The sequence below is a fragment of the Anser brachyrhynchus genome (genome assembly GCF_964034855.1).
Source record: "Anser brachyrhynchus genome assembly, chromosome: 13".
NCBI classification, from domain to species: Eukaryota; Metazoa; Chordata; class Aves; order Anseriformes; family Anatidae; genus Anser; species Anser brachyrhynchus.
Genome location: NC_137708.1, coordinates 19,197,596 through 19,221,012, shown reverse-complemented (window position 1 = coordinate 19,221,012; position 23,417 = coordinate 19,197,596). Strand labels below are relative to the sequence as shown.

General features: G+C 46.7%; 2 protein-coding genes across 15 annotated transcripts in view; both read right to left on the bottom strand.

Annotated features, from left to right (window-relative positions):
* Positions 1-167: 167 nt before the first annotated feature.
* Positions 168-8,130, bottom strand: RAB39B (RAB39B, member RAS oncogene family). 6 transcript variants are annotated; one of them, XR_013938762.1, is made up of 4 exons: positions 7,708-8,123; positions 3,536-3,756; positions 2,058-2,223; positions 168-1,289 (listed from the first exon to the last, which is right to left on the bottom strand). XR_013938762.1 is itself a non-coding variant. In XM_080553571.1 (3 exons), exons 1-3 carry the CDS (start codon positions 7,920-7,922, stop codon positions 1,057-1,059), a joined length of 669 nt encoding a protein of 222 aa, XP_080409697.1. In that variant the 5' UTR covers positions 7,923-8,126; the 3' UTR covers positions 168-1,056. The 6 variants fall into 6 exon arrangements, 4 of the variants coding, with proteins under 4 accessions (XP_080409697.1, XP_080409699.1, XP_080409698.1 ...); XR_013938761.1 differs by having other exon boundaries at positions 397-506; positions 7,708-8,124; XM_080553571.1 differs by lacking the exon at positions 2,058-2,223 and having other exon boundaries at positions 7,708-8,126.
* Positions 8,131-13,276: 5,146 nt separating this feature from the next.
* The window catches only part of LOC308176990 (synaptotagmin-like protein 2), a 72,098-nt gene continuing 61,957 nt past the window's right edge, over positions 13,277-23,417 (bottom strand). For all 9 annotated transcript variants that reach the window (XM_080553530.1, XM_080553531.1, XM_080553527.1 and 6 more), the window contains 7 exons: positions 23,170-23,339; positions 22,224-22,326; positions 21,889-22,050; positions 21,538-21,616; positions 20,127-20,226; positions 18,773-18,978; positions 13,277-17,024 (listed from right to left, as the gene is read on the bottom strand). In XM_080553530.1, coding sequence (XP_080409656.1) covers positions 16,879-17,024; positions 18,773-18,978; positions 20,127-20,226; positions 21,538-21,616; positions 21,889-22,050; positions 22,224-22,326; positions 23,170-23,339 — 966 coding nt within the window. In that variant the 3' untranslated portion in view covers positions 13,277-16,878. The remainder of the gene's footprint in view (positions 17,025-18,772; positions 18,979-20,126; positions 20,227-21,537; positions 21,617-21,888; positions 22,051-22,223; positions 22,327-23,169; positions 23,340-23,417) is intronic.

Genomic DNA, 23,417 nt, shown 5'->3' with positions numbered 1-23,417 from the left:
AATAACGTATAGCGGCTAGCGTTGCAAAGATCCTGTTTATTGTTGAGCTAGTCAAATACCAGATTTTTCCGTTAGGGTTGTTGTAGAGAAGTGGGACAGGTACTAGGTAGCTTACTGGTAAGAATGGGAAGGGGGAAAAGGAAAAAAAAAAAAAAAAAACACCAGAGTTTCTTCACAAGTTTTGAATTCACATTATCACAGTAACCATTTTGCTAAATACAAGCATATTTCCAGTCACATACAGACAGCTAAATACAGCATTATTTTCACATTTCGTTACAGTGCATAACAGAAAGCGAGGAAAGTGTATAGTATGCTTTTATTCTGGAGGTTCAGAGCAATTTCAATCTAACATGCAGATTGTTTTTAACGTGTGGTAGAGACCACAAAGTGAGCTTTTTCTTTTTTTTTTTCTTTTTTTGAAATTTTTGTCCTAGAGTAAAAGAGCTCCTGACCTTTATCCTGTGAAAGGTATGACCTTCTGGTTTCTCTAAATCCCTCTTGTACTAGAAGTCAAAGCATTAAAACCAGTTGTTAGAAAAGAATTCTTAGCATAGCCTGTAAGTTCATCTTAGAAAAAACATTCCAAATTTTGTACAGATGAATCTACATCTCCTATATTTTAATAAGCTGTCTAGAAAATGCAAGGAATTAGAAAAAGATGTATATAATGATTTCTCTATCATTTAATATAACCACTTATTACCTCTAAGTAGTTAAGACTGCATACATTTCCTTCTGTACTGTTCCTTGTCAGAATTATGATACTTGTACTTTTAAATTGAGTATTTACTCTGAAGATCTGAAGGTACTTACTTATTTAGGTTTTCTGGAATTTCTCTCTGGGAGCAGAAAGGCCCTGAGAGGGAGAAGGGGAATGTCCAAACCCATTAAATAAAATATTGGTCGCCTTGTGAAAAGTGATCTTTTCCCTGCTGGCCAGGTTCCTGCACAGAGGCTTACAGGATTTTACTATTGCTAAAACTCTGTTTGATCCAAGTTTTAACTGCCTTTAATGTAGCACTCGAGCTCTGCCCTTTAGGACAGCTGCTACCCTCAGCTACGCAACCCAGGACGCACCTTGTGAATAGCCAGACCTTGAAAGAAGAGAATGAAAGAACTGACCCTTTTGTACGTGTTTGTCCTTGCCTTTGTGAAAACAGGACTAACAGTCCCGGTCTGAGCAAACCTTGCGCTCTCCACTGGTGTCAGCAGAAGCTGAAGGTAGAGAGCCCATGGTAACCACGCTCCTGTGGTGCTCTGCATCAATCTTCTCCAGCTTTGCTTACCTAGAAAGAGATTTTGTAAAGAGAGATTTTTTTTTCTATCTTCAGGGCACTCAACTTGACCAGCACTGAACCTGCCTGGAATTCAGTGGGCCTTAGTATGAGGTTTTCAATGTATTTGTAGCCTATTCAAGACTAAGCAGGGGGCCTCAGCAGTGACAAGCTTACTAAAAGGTGCTAGACCATCGCCACCCCTCCCTCAGTCTCATTTGCAACCGGTGCCCTCCCAGCAGGGTCCAGGAACTGAAATTCTATGAGAACATTCAAAAAAAAAATAATTTAATTTTCAGGGTGGTTGGTTTGTTTGTTTTTCAGCTTAAATATGGAAACCTTTTTTTTAAAATTATTACTCATACAGACCTGCTCAAGTGCTGCAAACTAGAACAGGTTCAAGGGAGACATAATCTGAACTCAACAGCAATCAAGACCCCCACTTTCATTGATGGGGGTAGCTTAAAAATCTGACTATTATTTTATTTTCTACTTAGAGGCCTAAAATCAAACACTAGATGCTTCCTGTGGTTTCACCTAATCCCTCCCACCCATTAGTAGTTTGGTGTATAAAGCTTGCACACTGAAGTAAAAAAGTCACTATCATTTTGTTTGTTTTTAATAGATTGAACTTTGCTACAGGGGCCTGGTTACCCTGCTGCATTTCAAAAGCTGGTTAAAACTTAGAAGAAGCAAAGCTCAAGTGCGGAACGGCATTCCCAGAAAACAGCCACCTACACAGAGCTTTTGTAACAACAGCTATCACCCACCATGACCAACCTGAGATGGATCCTCTTTTGTCAAATTAAAACATGGAGGAAAACAGATTTTACTCTTGAGCTTGTCTTGTGGCTTTCCTTTTCACCTGCTCGCACACTTCTGTTCTGTGCTCCTCCTTCCCCGTTCTAGTTCTCTTCGTCCACAGATGCCAAGAAAGAAAATGACCCTTTAACAGCAGAAAGTAGTGATGGAAGCTGTTGCTTTCCACACTATTTAACTTCTATAAAAGCAAATCTCACCTTTGAGGATGTCTGATACACCTGAGTTAAGCTTTTCAAGTTTGTTTCTCCCCCCCCCCCCCCCCTCCCCCCCATCTTTCCATTCCTCCTACTGGCCTTGGTTGGCAAGACACCCAAAATGTCAGCACAGTGCTGTTGGCAAGACAGAAATGTTGGCGTGCCCCACCTGGACACAACATTCCAGCCTTAAAACCCAGCATATGAGCACATGGGTCTCTCTTTATGCTCCTGACCACGTAACGCTATTGGAAAGCCCTGAACTCGGGGTACGTTCAGGGTACACACCTAGGCAATAAATATTGTTAGAATGCACTGAATAATTACTACTGGAGCAGGCATTGCCACTTGCAATCCCAGTTCAGTACACCAAGAAAAGCACTATTGGAGAGGTCCTTTGACTTTTCATTACCAATAAAATAACTGTTTTCCTCTTGAAATTCCACAGAATAGTCTTTACTATTGAACTATGTTCAAGAACGTACGAAAAAAAAAAAAAGTGTGCATATTATGTCAGTAAACTTTTCCTGTGGCGTTGGCCTTATAAGGAAATGGTACCCGTGCTGCCTTTACACCTTTCTGGTAATAAGCAGCTGACACAAACTAAGCTGTCCTCTTTCTTTCTCACTGTCTGCCAGTTTGTCAGACTACCACACTAGCTGTACTGTGGCTTCGATACCCAGCACAGAGCTATAGAGTTACTTAAAACAGGACATGTACAGTACCCTGGCATGTGCCAGCCCATTCAGAGCTGCTTATGTACTCTCTGTGCCCTGCTGCCGCCCCTCATTTCCGCTGCCTGTCTCCTTAAAACGACTGCATGCACCCTCGCTCACTCGCTGTTAGGTTTGTAACCCCCAGTTCTGAAAGGTCAGATGGAACAGAACATCGCTTTCCTGGGGCTGTCCTCGTGTCCAAAACAAGGTGGGAGGCTGTTCACAACGGGAGTGTCGCTCTCCCTTCTGTCACACTGAGTTCACTTAGTAAAGTACATTTGGTTAGTAGAGTTCATCACCACTTTTCTCGCTAGAAGAGCTCAGCACAAGCACCGCCTATCTGATTTCACCACTTCTTCTGAAGAGTGCACTACGTTTGGGACAAACCCGCTCTTTACCCCTTCCCATCCCTCCTGGATTGAAATTTCCCCCCTTTTAACAAGCTCGTATATATCTCGAGTCAGATCAGTGAAGGCCTTCTCCACGTTAATGGCATCTCGAGCAGAGGTCTCAATGTACTTCATACCATAAGCAGCAGCCAGTTTCTCAGCCTCGTGCCTGGTGACCTGCCGCTGCGTGTCAAGGTCACACTTGTGACCTACCAAAACGAAGACGATCTGGTAGGGCTGGACGTGCACCTTGGTCTCTTCTAGCCACTCATGGACGTTCTGGAAGGACCTGCGGTTTGTAATGTCAAAGAGGAGGAGTCCACCAACCGAGTTCCTGTAGTAGGCTCTGGTGATGGACCTGGAAAAGAATGAGCCACAAGAAATATGTAAGTCACAGCTAGCTGGGAGGAAAGGCACAGCAAGTTTCGCCTGGTTTTTTGCTCATTTCTCTTGGTTATTTTTTTTTTCTTAACCAAAACGTGGCACTTCTGAACGTTTGTCTGTGCTTTAGAAAGCAGCATTACTGCCACCTTGTCTGCCCTGCAGACTAGAGGACAGAGAATGCCATTCTTACTGCTTTGGCTTGTGCTCTGGAGATCTTGTCATTCAAAAAAGAACCAATTTTGGCTTAAAAACTTCATCCTCGGGCAACTGCTCCACTGATTCATTACTGCGCTGTTCAGAACCTCCCCATACACCATTTTTGGCCTCTCCTGTCTATCGAGGCTTTCCATACGCTCTTTGCTAGTAGTCGAATGAGTCCCCCCCAGCTGTATCTCAGTACCTGGATCGGTTTGGCTGACCCATTGGTTCAGCAGCACTGTAACAACTCAAAGGGTTTATTTGGACCCAAACACCCGCTGATAGAAATATAAAAGGCAAGGAGGGAAGCCACTGAGTCTGAAGGCAGCTCACGGAGCTGCACACCCCGCATCCACCCAAGGCCTCGGCACACGCACACAGACATCCACCCTGTGCCTTCTCCTGCCACTTGTCAAGCTGACGGGATGCACGACTCCAGCTAACACACTAACAGGAGCATCCAGGTTGATCCCCCACGTAACAGCAACCTGATACAACAGCTTCCAAGGGGAATCTGCATTAGTGGTGGTCTTGTTCCTCCCAAATCCTGAAAACATTAAACAGTAACCCGGAAGCCACCCAAACCACCGGCTGAGAGCTGGAGACCATCTTCCACAATTCTTCAATGCAGCCAGAAGCGGCACGACATCAGCTAACAGAGGGCTACAGAGAATGCAGTTCAACGACTACTACATGTGGGAAAAGCAAGACACAGTAAAACTGGTATTTCTGCAAAGTCATGGACTAGTTCTAAATCCAGAAGCACTGATCGATTTCAGTCCCTGGAGGAATTTACACTGGGACATGAACTTTTCTTGCTGGGAAAGTGTAGGCACTACTGCAGGTTTACCTTGGGACAAGTCTTCTTCAGTCATTCAAGACTCTTGTTAGAGGTTGTTCTGTCCTATAACGTGCATAGCTAGTGAAACTGCCCCAAAAAGGACTAGTTGGCTTTTTCAAGGTTTGCTTTATCAACAGACATGCAACAATGAGTGAAAATCCACAGCCAAAATTGAAGAAAGCCAGAAATGGGGACAAAAAATAAGAGTTGGCTGCGCTTGGACAACTTCTTCCTCTCCGTTATCTGGCCCGGGGACAACAGCAGCTCTGCACATTTGGCACCGAGGGAATTAGATCTGCCTTTTGCTCTCCAGCCAACTGCAAGCAGATACTGGTGCTCTGAAGCCCCCTCACCACTGTCACAGGCATTTCTGCTTCTCCCTTGTGTTCAGCGCATCAGCCCTGGCTGCTCCTGCCAACATCAATGATGCCTCAGGTACTCCTGAAAGACATGACAGGATCTAAGCTGAACGCTGCTTTGAGGTAAAACTAGGTGAAGGTCTCAGTGCCTTTTCTTAAAGCCTTTTCCACAGACTTACTGAGCCCTTACTGAGCCGCAGGAGGCAAGCTACACTGCCTTCACACTGCACGTCACTGCCCAGCTCCCTTCCAGACCCCTACCCAGCTCCTACCATCCCTCATCCCACCACGCTTGCACCGCAGCAGAGCAGCAGGGCTACTCGCACCCATTTTAACCAAATATTAACATAGAAGTGTTGCCTCTGTGTGGGAAGCCTCCCCTGCTCTGCTGTGTACTGCTGGTGGGGCTCCTGTACCTGGGGTCCTCCGCTGTCTGAGTCTTTCCCTCTCAGCCAAGGGAGAGCTGCCAGCTGAAGGGGAGCAGCTCTTCCGTAGGTGGTGGTACACATTCCCAGCGGGTGAAGGCTGCACATGCTTCTGCTTTTGTTAGCATTACACAACATCATGTTTCAGGCAAGAAATCAGAGTATTTGAGCAACCCGAGGTGGGCAAAACCTGCTGGATCCAGGAAGATCCCTGCTCTTCAACAGCTCAAGAACAGCCTCAGCGCTGCCCCAAAGAGCAAGGTTTTGGGGCTGATCCGGCAAAATGGCAAGGCACATGCTTAACCGTAATTTAAGCCTTGACTGCACAGAAATTGCTTCTCATTTATTGATAGTGAGACAACTCACAATAGGGGTCAGGAAGAGCAAAAACATAGCACAGATGCAGACCAGCAAATGCCAACAAGGTATCTTCAAGATAACTACAGTGGTTTCTTTCGTGTGGGACAGCCTTCAAGCTAGTGCAGAGCAGGCTAGAAATGCTAAAAATCGAGAGCTCTGTGAAAAAGGGGAGATTATTCTTAAGAATTTCCTTCTCAAGAGATTTCCTGCACTATGACAAAAAAGTTTAAGGGTTCTGGAGAGCACGTGCACTACCATGTTTCTTGTCTATGCTCACAAGTCTGAGAAGCTTCTGCTTATCCCCCAAAAAGCTGTATTTTGCCTTTTGACAAGAAAAACAGCCTGCAGGAGAAGCCCAGGAGCTTTATGGGGCATGATTTCTCACAGGGTTAATAATGACTTGAAAGAGATAAACACAAAACAGATTTTTTTCACCCAATTTTGTCATAGTTCACAGTATACCACAAAGGCAGCTGGGTTTGCTCACTTCGCTCTGTCTTTTCACATTGGGAATCTAAGTCTGCACTTTGGCAAGGGCCTTCCAAAGTGGCACAATGCCTATTTTTGTGTCAGTCACTGCTCCTGCCCCTTACACTCTTTCTGCTGAATGCTGCTGCCCATCGCAGCGGCGCAGCCTGCCCTTGTGCTGAAGGTTGCCTGCTCATCACGCTTACAACCCGGAGCCAGGCTGGGTCAAGCACCAGCACGAAGGGTAAGCAGCCTCCAGGGCCCCAAACCTCCTGGCATTTTAAAGAAAGCAAACTGAAGCCATCTGACAGCTTTTGCTCCTCACAGCGCAGGCACAACCACGGGACGGCATACGGCCGTGTTTTCTGAAGACCCAAAGCTGGAATCTGACGCAACTGAACGTTACAGTGCCACCTCTCTCAGCAGAATAAGGCACCAGCTCCTAGCCCAAGGTACCAGACAAAAAACCTGTCTCTGGATAGGGACCGAGTACGGCACATCCCAGGCCAGGCGCCAGCACCACAGATGCAAGCGAAGGCTGGGAGGCGGGAGCAGGGGAGATTTCATTTATTCAATGAAACCAAAACACCCCTCAGGCGAGTCATCACAGCACAGAGGCAGAAGCTATGTGAAGCTGCGCAGAGACTGGGAGCAAGGCAAGTGCTTCCGGAGGGAGCATCACGAAAGAGCAGCTGAGGGTCAAAGATGCATGAAAAATACATGCAAACTACGCGGGGAGCTAAGGGTACACTCACACCCCTTCCGAATTAGCACAGTCGGAGCAGGACTTGTCCTGTGGCAACGCCAGCCCTTGTTTAGATGGGGTCGAGCCTGCTCCGACCACATGAGTGGGATTTTGCCACACAAATCTGCAGGAGCTGTTGGCACAGCCCGACACAGAGCCCTTATTTCTCCCAGTCGAGCCTTCAGGGGTATCACTGACGCTCTGGCACTGCCCGTGCCCTCGCAGCGTGGCATCCTCCTGCACGGCCACAGCCGAGGGCTGGTCCTGGCCTTTCTGCAGCCGATACCTACCGCAGGGCTTACAAAAACCCGACTGTGTGCTCCTCTGCCCTAGTGAGCCTACACGCAACCGCGGTCCGTGGTGACAACAACAGTCCTGCTCCTCACACTGACGGCTGCCAACAGATAAATAAGCCAATAAACGCAAGCGATAAGGAGCCATGAAATGAAATAAAAAGCGAGGGGTGAGGTTCGCCTCTCCTTTGTCTCACCCGCCGGCAGCAGCGGCCCCGGCCCGCCCCACTCCTCACCGGAACCGCTCCTGGCCGGCCGTGTCCCAGATCTGCAGCTTGATCCTCTTGCCCGGCTCGATCTCCACCAGCCTGGAGAAGAAATCCACGCCCACCGTGGGGTCGGAGATCTGGGCGAAGCGCCCCTCGGTGAAGCGGCGGATGAGGCAGGACTTGCCCACGGTGGAGTCGCCGATGACGATCAGGCGGAACTGGTAGAGCCAGATGGCCTCCATGCTGCCGCCGCCCGCCTCAGCGCCCGCACCGCCACCGCCACCGCCGCGCCGCCTCCTCCGTGCCGCCCATACCCGACCCAGGGGCGGCCGCCGCCGCCGCGCCGCTCAGGCGGGCCCCGTGGCGCGGCCCGGCCCGCTGCCGCTGCCGCCGCCGGGCTGCGGTGGAGGCGCGGCCGAGGCGCGCTGTAATGGCGGCCGCGCTGCACCGCACTGCCGGGAGGAGCCGCCAGCCCCGGACCGCCGCCGCCGCCGCCGCGGGAGCCGGGCGGGGGCGGAGCGGGGCGGGACCGTGACGGGAGGCCGGGGGGGGCAGCGCGGAGGGGACCCGGGGCTGAGGGGAGCCCGCGCAGGGGGATCGCTGCGCTGAGGGGAGCCCCGGTGGCTGAGGGGAGCAGGGGTCCAGGCGGACCCCGAATTAAGGGGAAGCGCAGGGCCGAGGCTGCTTCTTCCGAGCTCTTCCCAAAGCGTGAGGGGAGCGGAGCGGGGTGCGCGACGCCTCTACGCGTTTCAAACCTTCCTCCCAGTTTCAGAAATGTAGGGTCCTCACCGCTTGTGAGGAAGCGAGTTGTGTGACTAACAAACTGACGAAACGCAGCACGCACGCATATATCTGCACGCGTATGTGTTTATATGTGAGGCACATAGAGTCTCAAAACTGAAAATACCTGGAAATTAAACGCCCCAACACCACAAATCTTAAATCCATTTTCCCTCGCTCTGTTCAGCCGTGCTCAGGCCTGCGCAGAGGCGAGGCACACTGCTCAGGAACCCGACAGCAGCACCCTTAGCGCTGTCTGCCATCACGCAGCATTTCCACACATCCCCACACACCCCTGAGCTTTAACGCCCCAAATGTACCTCAGACTTGAAGATCTCAGCCAGAGGCAGCACACGGCACGTCCCGAGCAGGAGTGGTGCCATGCTCGTGGGGTACAGCTCGGTTCAAGCTTCTTCGGCACTTCCAAAGCAGAGCTGTGGTCTCTGGAAGGGAAAATGATCACACATAATTATTAAAAATCTTGACTATATTGTGTGTATTAAGTTAAACAAGCATCAAACTTTTTTTATTATTTAGGAAACATGTTTTTTAATAAATTGATTTCATTAAAGAGCCCTGCCTGCATGACCACTATTGAAATAAATGCATTTGCAGTGACTGTTATACTTCTTTAATCCTCAAAAAAGGGCATTTATATAGGTATGAGCTAGTTAACCAGCTTGCAAATTGGACGAGGACATCAGAGAGAACACTTCAGGGCTTGGGGAAAAATGGCAAGGAACGTTTTCCTTGAAATATGGTACATTTATTAAAAAACAACCAACCCAAAAGATCCTATTTTACAGTACCTCAGGACAGGAAAGAAAACTGATGAAGCAATCTGCACAGCAACAGAAAAAATATTAAACCTATAAATCCAAGTTACCAGTACATTAACCAATGACTCATTGCCAGCACGGCTTTGTGGGGATCTGTTACATTTAGCTGTATGATTTCTGAGCGTTTGATGCCCATTACTTCAAGCCCACAACAAATTGTGGTTTCTCTGAACCCTTTTCCTTTCGCTCATCCTCCCCACACACTCACCATCTCCCCGGTCCGTTTCTCTGACAGGTTTCAGTGTGGTTTCTCTTCAGATCCAGCGGCTGGTTTTTGGCAGTTTCTGGTGGCTGTGTGGCAGAAGGGGAACCCAGGAGGGGACACCCATCCAGACAGGGTGTCATGGGGGACTTGGCTCACCTGTGGGCGGCTGCTGCAGCGTGAGCCCTGATGGGGAGCAGCTGAAGCACCCTGAGTTTTCCCAGGCTGTGAGGAACCAGGGAGGGCACAGATGGGTGGGATGGTGCCCAGCAGATCTAGATCCCAGTAGGATCTAGCGGAAAACACTAGACATTCCTGGAGCATCAGGGACCCGTTTTCCCAGCAAATAAACCCACAGGATCCCGTGACACAGACGGTATTTTCATCTCCTCTACCACACACATACAGACGAACACGCGCTGCGTGACCAGGCAGCCATGAGATTTATTAGCAGCAACAGGGCAGGTAGGAGCAAATGGGATCCTGGGAGAGCCCTTGTTCTGGTACCATTTTAGAAAATGGAAAATCTTGTGTCTGGAAGGGAGAGTAACCTAGATTTGATGCAAAAGCAGGTTTATTGGCAGGGACAGGACGGTGAGCGCCACTAGTGCTGGGGGAAAGCTGCCCGAAACAACCACAGCACAGGGAAGGCACGTCTGGCCCCACGCTGGTGGGATGGCTGAAAGTCAGACCCTGCCCCAGGACTCAGCACTGCCACCCACGGGTCCTTCCCTCTGAATATTTTGCCGTTTGGTTGTAGTTTAGTCTTTCTCTAAAACCTGCCGGTGCCCTTTGTACCTCTTGGATGTCAGCTGGAGATCGAAGCTGTCTCCAAGCCAGTGGCAGCACTGCGAGGAGAGTGCATCAGCACTGCACACACTATGCAATTTTAATGCCCTTTCAGTTTCCAAGGCTACAAAACACACAATCAATCAGCCGTCCCTCGCTGTGGGGCTGCCTGCACAGGATCCGTACAGGACAGCCCCAGCCTGCGCCCACCCTGCAAGGGGCAGTGCGTGAGCGAGGCACCCAAAAGCACAGGCGGACGTTCCCGGCCCTCGGGGGTTTTACCTCCCAGCCCCACTCAGCACCAATGAGACAAACTGCACCCAAGGGGAGCCCCGGGAGCACACAACACCAAACAGGCCAGACCAGGCACTTACTGACGAGAGTTACAGGTCACAACGGGGCTGGCTCACACCATGTAGCAAGCAATTTATTAGCTAGTTCCAAACAAACAGCCCTGGTAAATTAGGCATGCCCAGGAGATGTGACATCGAGACAGACTGCACCACTGACAGGGACGTGATGGCACCCCTGACCTGCTAGCTGCCGTGTGCCCCTGTAAAACCCGGGGCAGAGGGAAGGTACTAAGCAAATTAATGTTTCTTATTTATAGGATGCTCACAGTTAGTCCGGGTGGTGCAGACAAGTGTAAAGCCAAGGGCACTACACGGTGCTTAGGAACTGACAGCCATGCTGACAGCAGGCACTGGGAGCATAATTTAGGACTTTGTGACGAGGTGACAGCCCTAAATCCAACAGCAGTAGCCTGGGAAAAGCACAGGCAGGGCTGATCACCAGGAGACACAGGATGATGCTTCTGTCCCTTGGCTTTTGGCTGGGCTGAGGGGCCTGTTGCACTGGCGGACTTCTGTGGCAGAGCAGCAGGTGGGATCACACCAGAAACAGTCGAGCAGACGGAGGCTGAGTGCTGTGAAATAACCAGAGAGGTGCACACAGGACTCAGCCTCCAGCACCAGCAGCTTGTGCAAGGAGCAAGCGTTGGCTGGGTTTCTGAAGAGACGTAAAACATTTTCAGAAGGTTTCCCTGATAGAATAAATTAAAAGTCGGCTCATTACCATGGGATGGGTTACTCCAGATGCAGTTCCCAGTGTCCTATTTCAGATTACAGATCCTCCACTGGGAATATTATGTCCCTGTAGCTGTTCAGGTCTTCCTAGGAAGGGAACAGGATCTGCTTAGAGCAAATAGAAGCCATTACAATCATGATAAATTAGTAATGGTGAGTGGGAGAGAGAAGAGGAGAGGAGAAGAGGTTATTGTGATTTTTCTTCCTACAGAGTGGGTGTCTGAGCTACTGACATTACCAGAACACAGATCCCTAGCTTCCCCTCTGAGCCCAGTGCTCAGGCTGCTTGCTTACAGCTCAAGAGCTACTTGGGATTGTTTGCAACTAGCAGGATGGCATTATGGGTTGTTAGATGCATGAAATCTGATTTCGGTTCCTACCGGTAGCACCTCAAGTTTAATGACAGCACAAGCAGCTCTGTACAGTAAGAAAAGGCAAAGTATACTTGTATTTGCGCTGCTCCATGCCTCTAAACCCAAGCCTTTTTCTTTTTTTTTTTTTAATCAGAAACTGCAAAGCTTGCTTAAGACTAATTGTAGGGGTCTTTCAGGTACTGCAGGGGGTAGGACTGTGGCTTTGTGGTGTTATACATTTTGCGTTGTGTATAATAAAGGCCACCAAGTAATTCACTAAATCCTGACTGCAGCCCTGGCAAAAAATCTGAAAACTGAGCAGCGGGGAACTGCCTTCATCCTCAGGCCTCCTTCTTTTCCTCCTAGGGTGATCTATCAAAGCAGGGCTGGTTTAGCTAACTTTGGTCCACAATGGAGGCTGGATTGCCACAGCCCAGAGACAAGTCCAGCCATAATATGATTTTACAGCATTTTAAAAAGCAAGTATCTGCCTGCTTAAGCATGCCACAACTGCCAGCCCATCTGCGGCAGGACTGCCAGCTGGAGCCCTCTGGCACAAACCCGGTGTGACCAGCAAACCTTGCAAGCTCAGCCCCTGCTCCCACTAGCGTTTTTCCACTCCTGCTAGGACGATGCTGCGCCTGCTAACATCTTCACCTAACTTCCTTCAGTTTTTACTATCTGACATGAGGAATTTCTGTGGATTGACAGGGAAATTAATGCAAAATAGAAGGGAGATTGGTCTAGGGCTGCTGAACTCCTGTAGGCCTCCTGGTGGAGACATTTCCAGCTCTCCATGCCCATCCCTCCCCAGAAAAAAGCCATTAACAGTGAGTTCTCCATGGCCCTCCTGGAGGCTGATGCTCGGTTTTGCACCATTCTGAGCTGGCCCAGCACCCTCCAGACCAACACATTCAGAAGGGTGGGAGAAGCTGGCAAAAGCTCCAAAGGTAGGAATTGGCACCCCCATGTCACCTGCTCTTGCTCAAAACCTCATCACAAATCAGCCCTCTTCTGCTCACAACAGAGCGCGAGCTGGCACTGCAATACCAAACACACTCAAGAGCCCCACTGTGGCCCCACAGACTTCACCCAGACCCTCACTGGGACAGCTGATCCTTGTGGCAGAGCTGCCGGTACGAGGAGCCTCCCATAAAAGGGCCACCCCCTGGAAAGAAGTGGCTGATCCTCCTGGCAGATCCCATGGGAAGGGATTTCTATCTTGGGAACTTCCCACACGTCACTAAGATCTTGTGCAGCAGCAGCACTGCTGAGACAGCAGCACAGTTCCAGCAACACATACCTTATGGCATCTTTGCAAACGCGTTTTTGCAGGGTGCTTTACAGGGAGCTTCCCAATGTCTTCAGAAAATCTTCACAGCAACACCGAGGGACATCTCCTCCTGGGCATCTGTTTTAACCATAACAGCAGACAACTAGGACACCTGAGGGGTGGAAAATAGGCAGGTGAAAAAAAAAAAAAAAAAGGATCCAGCTATGAAAGCTACAGCAAGTACAAAACAGCCAAACAAAACCAACCAACCAACCTGGTGCTGAATATGCACGCTCTTATCAGGAACCAAAGTGTGTGTTTATTTATTCAGTTTTTCATACACCGGTCTATTTGATACATTTCTGAGTTAACAAGCTTTCAGAAATACAGCATTTCGTATTTCAATAGATGTTATCACATGGGTTCATTTAGCCAGCATCATTTTCTCCTCGAATCACCACAACATTTCAACTTATTTTTTCCTGCCTTGGTGAAGGATAAAGCTGAGCAAATATTTAGTAATGGATAATTAATTCAACCACTTATTTTCCATCTCCTCTGAGACACTCATTCACAGGATATTGTTCAAGATTCAGCAATTTTTTCTTTTTCTTCTTTAATTTCTGAACTATTTTGGGATAGTTTCTGATACCTGTAACATGAAGAGTTTTGAATGGACATAGGCCACATACTATATTTGTCTGAGCAGGCAGAAATACTCCCAGAATCTTGCCTTCTCTCATTTTCTTGCTTGTAAAGATCTCCAAGAAAAAGTTGTATAGATAAGGCATAAGATCAAAAGCAGCACATTTACTCTCAGATGCAGAACATTTATGGAAAGCAGTTGCCCACCTCTACTGTAGTCACAGATTTTATTTTCAGCAGATAGTGCCTAAGGGGACCAGCCTGCAACCTTTCAGCCTACTCACTCCTTGGGGTTACTTCTGTACCCAGCAAGAGATCGGTGACTGCAGGACGTGGCACCACGACTTAGATGTTGGCATCAGCACAGATTTCTGCTGGTACCTGCACGCTCACGTTCAGGGAAATGTCTTAAAAGACATTTACTATAAGCATTGAGTCTTGCCTTCTTATGAAACTTTGCTGAACCTATTCTGTAATGAACTAGTAAATACAGCCAGAAAGCCATGTACAAACAGGCAGTTACCCTTATATTCACAAGCTCCTCCACTCCTGCACATGTCACTGACAATAAAAGTGCCTGATTTTATTTTTTTTTCCTGATAAAGTGCTTTCTGCATAGTAAGTGAAACAGATACGACATGGCAAATTTTACTCCCTCAGATTCAGCTGTGTTACAAATGCATATGTGGTTTGGCAGTGTTATCTTTTACTCTGATAAACCATTAAATGCCAAAGAAAGATGCCAAAGAAAGCTCCTTAAGTTAATCAGGGCTTAATTTAAATAAACAAGCTAGCGAAAGATTAACAAAAACCCTCAATGAAATCTGAATACAGAAGTAGTTTGTTCACAAAGTCCTGAGCCAAGTTCATAAAAGCAACTACTCTGGGATGAAAGTGGCCCACTGACACCCTTTTTCTCCCTTTATTAGCACCACTAGTGAAAGAGATGCTAATGTTCTGAAACACAAAACAAACACTTCCAGCTCCATTTCTGTAAACAGCAGCATTGGCAACATCGTCACAACCGCGTGTGCTAACTCTGCACGTGAGGAGGAGGAGGAGGAGGAGGAGCAGGCAAGATGACTCCATTTTTGCAATGAAGAGCAGTCGGAGGCGCCTCCAGAGAGAGATCTGGACCTGCCTGAGCCATAGCCCCTGGTATTACCGACCACATCTGCAGCCACAGCAGAAATCTCCCTGGGAGGCAGGCTGCAGGATGAGGAAGAGTTTGGGGTGAGAGCAGCAGTCCTGCAGGTAACTCCGTTGCACCAAACCATCCGCTCCAACAAGCAGGCCTCCTCGTCGAAATTAAGTCATATGTATGCATCAATATTCACATGTTCAGCACCTAAACAGGTAAAGCTAATCATTTAAAAACTCTTACCTTTGGCCCAAAAATTGCTATTTTATCCCACAAAGGTAAAAAATGACCAAAGCTTGGTGAACAAATTATGCAAGGCTGGAACCCATACAAAGTATCTTTGGGTTGACATGCTATATATATATATATATATGAGGTCCTTCATTAGGCTGGTCATTAATTAATTCTGTTGCTGTACGGACTTTCTGTTAGTGCTTTCATTAGTATAACCGGTACATTTTCAAGTTTTATATTTTTCCAATTGCAAAACCATATTTTTTTTCCCACAAAAGCTGCTGGTTATCTCCCAAATGTCTTCATTTCATGAAAAAGTCTTGTCACTTCAACCATACATGTTTTCTTTCATTTATTTAGAACCATCTTTGTTAAGCTGAAAACGAATCCTGTTTGAGTTTAAAAATAAAATCAATACACTAAAGACAAATATCAAAATATTCACAGAACCAGAATCTAAGACAGGATAGCTACAAAAAATATTTCTCCACAACATTTCACTTGCCCTTGGGTTCTTTTTTGACGTGACAAAATATAACACCTCTTTTGCTTGCTATTTCATTACTCAGACCACGTTAAAGACAGGTACAAGGAGACCTGCTGATGACTAAAGAAAACCATTCAATTTAATCACAATATGTACATCCAAAGTAAAAATTACACAGCTGCATTTCAAAATGCATTCGTAATGCCCCTCGGCTGCTGTTAATGCGCCAGACGCAAAGTTCTTGCAAGCTATTGGCAGGGAGGTGACTCCAGCTCCGAACAAGAGGCTGAGAGGCATCAGGTGAAAGGTAGATGAGAAGGGCAGCAGGATATGCAGAGGCAGGAAATCACCCCAGGCCTCAGCTCTGCAGCTACCCTTTGTCTTCGTTCACTCGCTGCTTGCCTCTCCCAGCAGTTGCCAAGACCTCCTGAATTCCATGGCGGTTCTGACCTTTCCTTCCTGACCCACTGCGCCAGGCTAACACGAGACTGTTTTCTACATCATTATTTCATATTGAAATGTTTTGCACACAAGGCATTTCGAAGATGCTATTAGGTCCATTAGCAATGTAACAACATTTTATATTTGGGCGAGCACTTCAGTTTATATTGCACTGGAATTGTCTTTTAATAGAGCAACTTGCCTGAGGTCACTGAGGAAGCCTGTGGGACAGCTAGGAAAGCAGCTCCTGGTTGCAAAATCCCACTAGCTGCAGGATCGTCTCTTCTCTCTTTCATTTTAAAGCAGAAAAGATTTAATGCATTGAATTCCTCATTGTTATCCTCCTCAGGCTGCTTCATTTTCTGCTTCAAATAGTCCTCTCTTTCTTTGGATTCACCTTGGATCTCAATTTCCCTCACATTACAGACGTGTTATCACCAGCGACAAATGCAAAACGCTCATTCTCAGACTGCTGGCTGGTGACTTGGAGCGATTCTACATCAAGTACAAAGTGTACCACTTGCAGGGAAATACGAGTAATTCCGCACGGCTGCTTTAGTAAAACTACATCTCTGCACAGGAAAAAAAACAACAGCACAAGAAACAGTAAAAAAATAAAATATCTATACCTCCTCTTCCCTGACAATGTTCCCAGAGCTTAATGGAATTCAAATACACTGAATATAAATGATTAAACAAAAAGGCAAACAAAGTTTCTTCTTGGTCAAAATCAAGTACAGCGTCAGTTAGGCACCTTCCAACTCCTCAGTCAGGGAATTAGTACTTTACGTTTAACTTTTCCAAAGTGCTGTCCATCAATTGCCTCATTAAAGTGACACCTGCCAGCCCCATGGTCTCGATTACCTCGGGGCAGGAAGTTTCCTAATTCTAACAAATGTGTTCAGCCTTTCTCTAGAACATACAGTAGGTTATTTCAGTTTTTTCCTCCCTGCCAGCGAACGCAGTGGCAGTAACCCCTCAATCCATTCATTGGTAGCAGACATCATCTCCTGCCAAAAGGCCACCTCCTCTTGTGTGGAGTCCATCCAGTCCACAGAGATGCCATAGCTCAAACCTGAAGAAAAATGAGGAGACAACAGCGTTGGGAGCTGCCTGAGGAACTTCGACTCCATGTAAAAAATACTCAGCGGGGTGTAACTGCTGCAGGTAGGGTCTTAACCTAAAAGATGCTGACTTCCTCTCACCAAGTTCCACTGTAAGCACCTTCTGTTCTGCTAATGATCTCCATTTTACACCAGAGTTCAGAATAAAGTCACTGTAAAAGCCCCAAAACACAAGAATCCTAAATATAACCTGCCAAGGAAAATAATATTGGGCTCAAGCCCTATATTGCATCTTTCAGAATGGTAAAGAAGTTCTACAAGGCTTGGTCTTCCCCTCGATCTTGCTATGGATGGTGGGGGAGATATTTGTCAAAATTCTCTTGCTCTACACTTTGTTTTTACAGGAATAAAACATACAATAATGTAAGAGTGTGTACATTAATTCCAAGTTGATTTATTCAACCAAATTTCACATGCTAACTGCTTGCCAACTAGATAAAGGTCTAAATTTGGATCACAGCTAATCTTAGGGTTGGTGTTTTTACATCTTGTTTATGAATTTATTTTTGTTGCCACTTCCCACCAGATAATTCACAACCCTTCTGGTGACATGCTAGAGACTGAAAACAGAGAACACAGAAGCAAATCCAATAAACAAATGCACCTGCAAGGCAGACCTTCCAGTTACAATAAGTCTCTTCCTGATACCCTCAAGGGACAGTGACTCTTTATTACAAAGCTCTGACAACTTCTTTTTGTCTTTCATCTCTCAGAGACTCCTCTTGCTTCATAGTAAGTATACTTTGTTTAAAAACCCTTAGACCTCCCACTCGCCAAAATACAAAGATGAACATGCTATCCATCAAAACCTAGGTATGGGGCTACACTGAAAGCTTGGACAGGATGATTAGAGAGGGACAAAACCTCCATGATGGACTTGATTATGGGAGATAGTCCCATCTGTTTTTTTCCAATTTAGGCTTAAAAATATTGGAATTTTCCTATCTTCAAGGGTGAGTAACCCCAATGAGGTAAAACACTTCCAGCTAACCACAGGTTTAAGTCCTTCTTTCAACTGGAAACTCATGCCATAAACTCCCAGAGACAGCAACTCTCTCCCAGTGTAGCAAATGGCACCTCTGCTGTTGTCTTTTAGCACTTCATCATCTAAATTAGTAAAATCAAAAAAAAAAACACAAACAAAACCAAAAAAACCCACCTCAGTCTACACCCGGACAACTCAATTTCTTTCAATTTGTGCTTTGATCAGTGCTGGTGTTCTCTCAGTAATGACTGAGACCAGAACAACTAGTGCATCTATCCCTGTTTTTCAAATATTAGTTACTGCTCTTACTAAAGCATTTCAAGGGAGGAGGTGACGATGGAGTCACCAGGTGGTGCTGTCTCACACGGCATTCAATTTCTTTGTCTTCAACTCTGAGCACTCTTCACTGGGAGGAGCAGCAATATAATGTTGATTTGTAATGCAGCCTGGATTCTGCTGGACTCAAGTTGATTCTTGAGTTTTGCTGAACCTCGGAGCTGATGTTGGTAGGAAATGTGGGCATAGAGGGTTGCTATCATAGTACCAGGGCCCCCTACAACCCTGACACAGTGCATGTACCAAGACCTTCACCAATTACTGAGATTCCCCATACCTGGTTTCTCACCAACAGGAATTTTCCTGCAACTTCCCATTATACCTCGTGGCTCAGCAATAGAGTAAAGGCATTCATTTAATGTAACGGAAATCACTTACCCGTCCCAAGGCCCAGCCTGATTCCTCCAAGGAAATGATTGGTTAGTTTTTCATGATCCCACACAGTCAGCTCAACGCACGCATCCTTTAGATCCTCTGTATGAAAGCCATCATACACAATAGTGTGATTGAAAATAGGGTTTGTGTCTCTTTTGATGACTCGGGTCTTTTGGTAACTCTTCTTACTCGTGTCTGGAAGCACATAGCTTTGAGAGAAGAAAAAGGACAGCGTGTAGTACAGAACATCACATGAGGTTTGAGTTGTTCCTACAAACTTCCTCGGTCTAAACAAGGCTCAGGCCTGGAGAAAGGAGGAATTGGATCTCAAAGTAAGAAATCTCTATAGATTTAATGAGAAATGTTTATAATTTGCTTTGAGGGTGGTGAGGCACTGGAACAGGTTGCCCAGAGAAGTTGTGGATGTCCCATCCCTGGAGGTGTTTAAGGCCAGGTTGCGTGGGGCTTTGAGCAACCCGATCTAGTGGAAAGTGTCCCTGCCCATTGCAGGGGTGTTGGAATCAGATGAGCTTTAAGGCCCCTTCCAACCCAAACCATTCTATGATTCTCTGATAATCCCTGGGCTATTTTTTTTCCCCAAGAAAATCAATTTTAAAGCAAACATTTTTAGGAAGGAAGGGTACTTACTTTAAAATTTCCTGCTTTAGGTATTTTTTTTCAAAGTAACACTTTACATTTTAAAAATGGACACTATTTTCACATATTTCTGTTTTCATAAATATTCATCAAACAAATGCCCAAAAGATCATTTCAAAACAGACTGTTAAGCTTCCTGAGCAACAAACGTTTTTGCAGGAATATTCTCTTAAAACATATAAAAATATACTGAGGACTTCAAAGAGCCAGAAAATCTTAAAAATCTGAGTTATTTTTAATTTTTTGAAGTATTTGTAGCACCTCCTGCCATATAACAGGCAGTACTGATGTCGCAGGCTGCAGAACACGTGCACACACTGAATTCTGGACAAGATCAAAGCAGGATCCAACTGCATGTATGTCAGTTCTGGCAAGTCCCTAATGCATTCCCAGACTTTGCATGCAAGTCCTTATCACTTCGAAATTCACGACTTCATATGAAAACACTGAAGCAAGGTACAGGGCCCCCCATATTCCTTTCACTCAGGTGTTATTGATGCTGAGTGAGTCACAGACAGAGCTTTACCACAGCAATGTTTTTTCTAATATGGCCACAGGATAGTAACAAGGGCAATTCTCTCCTACACAGCTTTACAGTATGGAAACACAGGTAAGTAAGCCTGAGAAAAGAGAAGAAAAGATACTGCTCTGTGGAGGCACAGACCCATCATCTAAGACAAGACCGTGCTCAGGCACTTACCATTTCACAAACGAGTCAACTCCAGAAGGACGCAACTGCAGCAGGTCCTTGACATCTTTGACCCAAATGTGAACTTCACCAGAGGGAGGATTCTTGGGACCTGCCATTTAGGACAAGAGAAAAATTCTGATGTCAGTTCCTGCAATAGCTAGCAAGAAAACAGGCGTCCTCTCCAGGGACCTGAGGGAGCAGCGACGTGACCTCTCTGCAGACTCAGTCCCTAGGAGCTCTGCACTCCTCTGCCTGGGTGCTGCAGCATTACTTGCAGCCCTGTGCAGCTGCAGAGGACTGCCAGTCCTTGACATAACCTGCCAGTGCTGCTTAGAAGCAGGAAAGCAGAAGGCTCTGCTGGGCAAACCCGACCTCCTACCTGCCCCACAGTAAGGGGGGTTGTGTGCTGCTGCTACAGCATCACAGCACCCGACAGTGCTTGCAGTGTCCATAACAGCTGGTGAGTTTAAGCTTCACAGAATCACAGAATCACAGAATCGTCTAGGTTGGAAGAGACCTCCAAGATCACCTAGTCCAACCTCTGCCCTAACACTAACAAGTCCTACACTAAACCATATCACTAAGGGCTATATCTAAACGTCTTTTAAAGACCTCCAGGGATGGCAACTCAACCACCTCCCTGGGCAGACCATTCCAATGCCTAACAACCCTTTCAGTAAAGAAGTTCTTCCTAACATCCAACCTAAACCTCCCCTGGCGCAACTTTAGCCCATTCCCCCTCGTCCTGTCATCAGGCACGTGGGAGAATAGACCAACCCCCACCTCGCTACAGCCTCCTTTAAGGTACCTATAGAGAGCGATGAGGTCTCCCCTGAGCCTCCTCTTCTCCAGGCTAAACAATCCCAGCTCCCTCAGCCGCTCCTTGTAAGACTTGTTCTCCAGACCCCTCACCAGCTTCGTTGCCCTTCTCTGGACTCTCTCGAGCACCTCCATGTCCTTCTTGTAGTGAGGGGCCCAAAACTGAACACAGTACTCGAGGTGCGGCCTCACCAGAGCCGAGTACAGGGGGACAATCACCTCCTTAGACCTGCTGGCCACACTGCTTCTTATGCAAGCCAGGATGCTGTTGGCCTTCTTGGCCACCTGAGCACACTGCTGGCTCATATTCAGCTGCCTATCAACCAGTACTCCCAGGTCCTTCTCCGTCAGGCAGCTTTCCAGCCACTCATCTCCCAGCCTTGTTGAACCCTCCCTCCGTTTACCCAGTTTCCCCCTAAATCTAGATGTGAAAAGCAGATGTAGTCTGCAGGTGGCACTATCAAACACTGGTGGTTGCCCCCGATCTCTAAGATCTTGCTCTAATGACATTACTCTTTAACAAGCCCATACACAGATGAGGCATTGCGAGCTGCACGCCAACATGCAGGCAATGCTTCTTAATGTATGAAATGAATTTTACCTAGACTTCCTGGAGGGACGTACTTAATAGACAAATTCATCACTCCTCGATGATCCACACCATTAACAGCAGAAAGGCTCTGAAACAGAAAGAGTTATGACTGAGTAAGCAAGGGCTTTTGTTAACATAGCAGGGCAAACAGCTTTTGAGTTTAATGCAGGGGCACAAATGGACAAACTCTGCTTTTGTATGGCCGGGACAGCTCCTTACTTTGTGTCTTTGCTCTCACACTCAGTCCCTCAGAACCAAAAGCCTGAGGATTCAGAGCAAGGTTACCAGGAAGGACTTCTGCCACTCCTAAAGGCTTCAGGGTTGGGCTGGGAAGCAGGATTGGAGCTGAGCTGCACTTACCCGGGGCTTCAGCGAGTACCAGTTGAGTTTCCTGTTGCTCCAGTCCCAGCTGGCCAAGTCTATTTCAATCTCTCCCAAGAAACTGTTACGTCCCAGTGGGTCATTGTGCCAAACAGAGAGGTTTAATTTTTGGATAAGCAATACCATTTTCTCTATTTTGTACTAGAGGAAGAAAAAGAAGTCAGATTGCTCAACTTTTTTCTCCAGTTTCTCTCACAACCCAAGGGGAGAGCAGTGCAGCAAGAGGCAGGTGAAGGAGCCCAGCCAATAAGGCAGGCTCCTTCCAGATCTGCCCTGGTACCACACAGGTTTTCAGGGCAGGTATGTGTTCTTACCCGTAACACCTCATTGTAAATGGGATTCACTGTCCTTTTCTTCACTGAGGTTTTCCTCTTACCCATTCTAGCTTTGTCTGGGAGCAGATAAGTTTTAACATACCTGGAAAAGAAAAAAAACTTCAGCTGGATACCGTTCAGTATTGCCATGCTCTAATAAGTAAAGACTTCTGGATGGTGACATGGGATTTATGGGAACAAAAGACCTGGAGTTGACTCTTTGGAGGCAAAACTAATTAAGAGACCTGCTAGGATATTAACTTGGCTTGCACTTGAAGTTATAAATCGCACTGGGCACGGGTGGATGCCACCAACATTCAGAACAAGCAGCTCTCTAGGCAGCATAGGAAACCAGCAAGGCTGTATACCCATTTTCTGAAATGCCCACAACTACAGCATTTCTTTCTGTTCAACATCAGGGTGAAATTAGAGAGAAGAAGTAGAATGTCTCAAGAAGCCTGATTATAAATCTCTCTATTTCAAGGTTCAAATCCAAGGTTCTTTTCATCATCCACCGAACAGAGATCACTAGCCTTTGTTCAATTATCAGTGTGTCCTCTAATGACACTTCTTTTCAGACTTTCTTCCCATATAAACATGTGTCTACATCACTGGTTATTACCAATGTGTATTCACCATGGAGAGACCAAGGTTCACATGGATACATGTAGAACATATTTCAGTGATAACAGGAATTGTCCTTGTAGTGAGCAAAGCTTTCTCAATCCTATTCAAAACTAAGTCTATGACAACATATTTACTGATGCAAATGGCTCCAGAACCATCAGCTAGGAAAGACCCAGCAGTAAACACACAACAGAATTCTAGAGGAAGGAAGAAATTATGGCATTTAAAAAGAAAATTCATAAGAAAAAAAGAAAATTCTCTAGAACACAAAATTCAGCATTAGAAAAGCCATGAAGCACCAGAGGGAAGCATCACTCACGGGTCAGATCTGCCTTTCTTCTCATCCACGACAGCCAGGTCCTTGCACTGGGACACATGAACCTGGAACTCCCGGTTCTTCTCGTCATAATCTAGTGCAAACTCCACAGTACCTTGGGCATCCACACTCCCAAAATCGCCACTGTACACACTGAGCACACTGCCACTCACCTGCCAGGTGGAGAACAAGGTCAGTGCCACTGAAATAGGCACTCTTCCGACTTGTTTCTGCACAAAGATGTGCACTGC